The sequence below is a fragment of the Diceros bicornis genome, chromosome 7 (assembly GCF_020826845.1).
Source record: "Diceros bicornis minor isolate mBicDic1 chromosome 7, mDicBic1.mat.cur, whole genome shotgun sequence".
Taxonomy (NCBI): Eukaryota; Metazoa; Chordata; class Mammalia; order Perissodactyla; family Rhinocerotidae; genus Diceros; species Diceros bicornis.
The window spans coordinates 11498308-11501414 of NC_080746.1; the positions used below are offsets into that span (position 1 = coordinate 11498308).

The 3107-nt window shown below is 40.1% G+C and overlaps 1 protein-coding gene across 1 annotated transcript; it reads left to right on the plus strand.

Annotated features, from left to right (window-relative positions):
• Window positions 1–1326: 1326 nt before the first annotated feature.
• On the plus strand, window positions 1327–2348 carry LOC131407834 (olfactory receptor 8B12-like). Its single transcript, XM_058544438.1, has one exon. The coding sequence runs from the start codon at window positions 1327–1329 to the stop codon at window positions 2275–2277; it is 951 nt and encodes a 316-aa protein (XP_058400421.1). The 3' UTR covers window positions 2278–2348.
• The last annotated feature ends 759 nt before the right edge of the window (window positions 2349–3107 follow it).

Sequence of the window (3107 nt, forward strand, 5' to 3'; positions counted from 1 at the left end):
ATTTGTGTAGTGCTTTGGATCTTGGCAGCCAGAAGTCAGTATAAGTGTGCTGTGTCAGGTACTTTATTGGGTATTCAAGCAATATTAATGATAATAATTTTTTTCACAATGATTTTTCCCTTATAGTGCTGTTTAAGTGTTACTTAGAAGAAAGAATTATCTTTAAAAACCAAATCAAGGAATATCAAGGGTATAAACAAACTTATCTTCCTCCTTTGAGAAAGTAATCTCTGAGGAAATGGTCTTATGGGAGTCTCTGTCTTAATAATTAGGCCATTGAGATACGTAATCCAGAATACAACACTTTAATCTCCTGTTATCCACTGGTCAAGAAAAGGCACTATATCTTTCCTGGAAGTGGGAGGGGCTTTTGAGCAAATCAACAATTGGAAATCATGTTCTGTGCAGAAAGAGTTACAAGGTAAATTAGATTATCTGAGCCTTTGGATTGGACTGGGAGGAGAGTGTTCTGAGCTCAAAGCTGTGTTCTCTATTCACTATGGTCACTTTCTGTCCTAGAACAATTATGGACAAGAGACAGTATAGTATAGCATTATGGCTCTAAACTAAAGGAAGGTGAATACCTGCCTGACCCTGGTCAGTTCTGTAATTCATTGTTACAAGTGCAAACTGTGAGAGTCAGAATGTCCAAGTTTGCCTTCTGGCTGCAATGCAGTACTTTTGGGACTTTGAGCTAGTTTCTTAACTGAGTTGTCTCCTCTGCAAAATAGGGATGATAATAATATCGTCACATAGCTCTTAGTACATGGCCTTTTATAGTAACCACTTAAATAAGTGTTAGCTTAAAAAATTATCATTAAGCCTATAGCCACTTGAGCTAAGAGATCTTGTAAATATGTGACCTCACCTTCTTGATCTGACAGCAGTGACTCAGAGTTGGGAGCTCTGAGCAGAGTCTCAGTGGCATCTGCCAGTCAGGACTGTGTCCGGGGAAGAGGACCAGGTTTCAGTAACTGAAGCAGAGATAGGAGAGAGAAGGACAAGGAAAATGGATTGAATTATAATCTAAGAGACATCTATCTTATTTTTGGTATTTTTTCTCTCAAAGCACCAAGTTCTCATTCTGGAGGCTAAAGTTAGCCTCATATTTTTCTTTGGCAGTAAAAGCCACTTGGGCTGTGAAGATAGATCCATAGCAAACAGTAACAACCTTCCTACCATACCAAAGTTCAAATCTCTCTCTGTGTACTGCACTCTCAAGAACGGGGGTGGATACTGGGATGATGGTGGTGTGTGTCTTTCTTTCTAAGTGGTTCTCTCTTCTTGTCCCCACAGACTGCCCCTCCTGTTTGTCTCCAGAGATCGATGGCAGCTGAGAACTCTTCTGTGACAGAATTTATCCTTGCAGGCTTGACAGACCAGCCAGGACTACAGATACCTCTCTTCTTCTTGTTTCTAGGTTTCTACATGGTCACTGTGGTGGGGAACCTGGGCCTGATAACACTGATTGGGTTGAACTCTCACCTGCACACCCCCATGTACTTTTTCCTCTTCAACCTCTCCTTAATAGACTTCTGTTACTCCACCACCATCACCCCCAAAATGCTGAAGAGTTTTGTCTCAAAGCAGAACACTATCTTGCATTCAGGGTGCATGACTCAATTCTTTTTCTTCTGCTTCTTTGTCATCTCTGAGTCCTTCATCCTGTCAGCGATGGCATATGACCGCTATGTTGCCATCTGTAAACCATTGGTGTACACGGTCACCATGTCTCCTGCGGTTTGTTTACTCCTCTTGTTGGGAGTGTATGTGATGGGATTTTCAGGGGCCGTGGCCCATACGGGAAGCTTAGCAAGTCTGACCTTCTGTGCCAAAAACGTTGTCAATCATTTCATGTGTGACATCCTTCCTCTCCTTGAGCTCTCCTGCAACAGCACTTATGTGAACAAGCTGGTGGTTTTCATAGTTGTTTCCATTGGCACTGGAATGCCCATTGTCACTATCTTCATCTCTTATGCTCTAATCCTCATAAGCATTCTCAACATTCACTCCACTGAGAGTAGGTCCAAAGCCTTCAGTACGTGTGGCTCCCACATAATTGTGGTCTCTCTTTTCTATGGTTCTGCGGCTTTCATGTATCTCAAACCACCTTCCATTTTGCCCTTTGACCAAGGGAAAGTGTCCTCCCTGTTCTATGCCATTGTGGTGCCCATGTTAAACCCATTGATCTATAGTTTGAGGAACAAGGATGTCAAAATTGCCCTGAGGAAAATCTTGGGAAGAAAAATATTTTCTCTAGAAAGGAGTAGCATTTGAGGGTGGAGATACAATGCATTGTTTGTTAGTGTTTGTTTTAGATTAAGGATCTAAGTTTAGTCAGCATGGAAAAAGGAAAGAGAAATGAGTTCAGGAGACTGTGGGGTGTGTGTCAGGTGAGTGAGGTGAATAGGCCACATTTAGTAGGTAGTGGAGGAAACAGCAATTTGTGAGGCATATAGTGGAGTTGGTTTTGTATCCTGGCTCAGTTGTTTAGTAATTGTGTGACTTTGAGCAAATGCCTTAATATCTCTGAATATTAATTTCTCTATTTTTAAAAGAGAGACAATGATCTTGACTTCGTGGGGTTTTTGAGAGAATTAAATGTCAGGCACTTAATGAATCTTAGTTCCCTCCCTGCTGGAACTCCTTCATCCAGTTTCAGTACTTCCTCTAGCTTTTTCAGGACTTGAGGCAAAATGCTTAATTTTCCTGGAACTCTGCTTAGTCATGAGAACATGCACTCTTCTCCAACTTTCATTTAAAAACTATATGAAATATTTTAAAAAATATATTAAAATACATTTTTACTAAGTTATCCTTGCACATGGTAAAAAATAAACAATATGAGTGGAGATTATACTGAAAAATACGTCTTCCTCCCATGTAGTCATTCCATTCCTGAATTCTCCTTCTTAGCAGCAAAATTGTTGCTAATTCCTTATGAATCTTTCAAATTCAAACATATATGTCTCTCTCTCTCTGTATATCTATACATATATGTATATATATAGTGTGCCTTCTTGTTTTAAAGTAGTATAAAAGGGCATTTAAGAATGAGTTTTTCAATGGAAACAGCTTAGAAGTGGGTGCGACGGAGAACTTTTCAG

Coding starts and splice junctions, on each gene's coding strand:
- LOC131407834 (XM_058544438.1), top strand. CDS start 1,327: ATGGCAGCTGAGAACTCTTCTGTGACAGAATTTATCCTTGCAGGCTTG.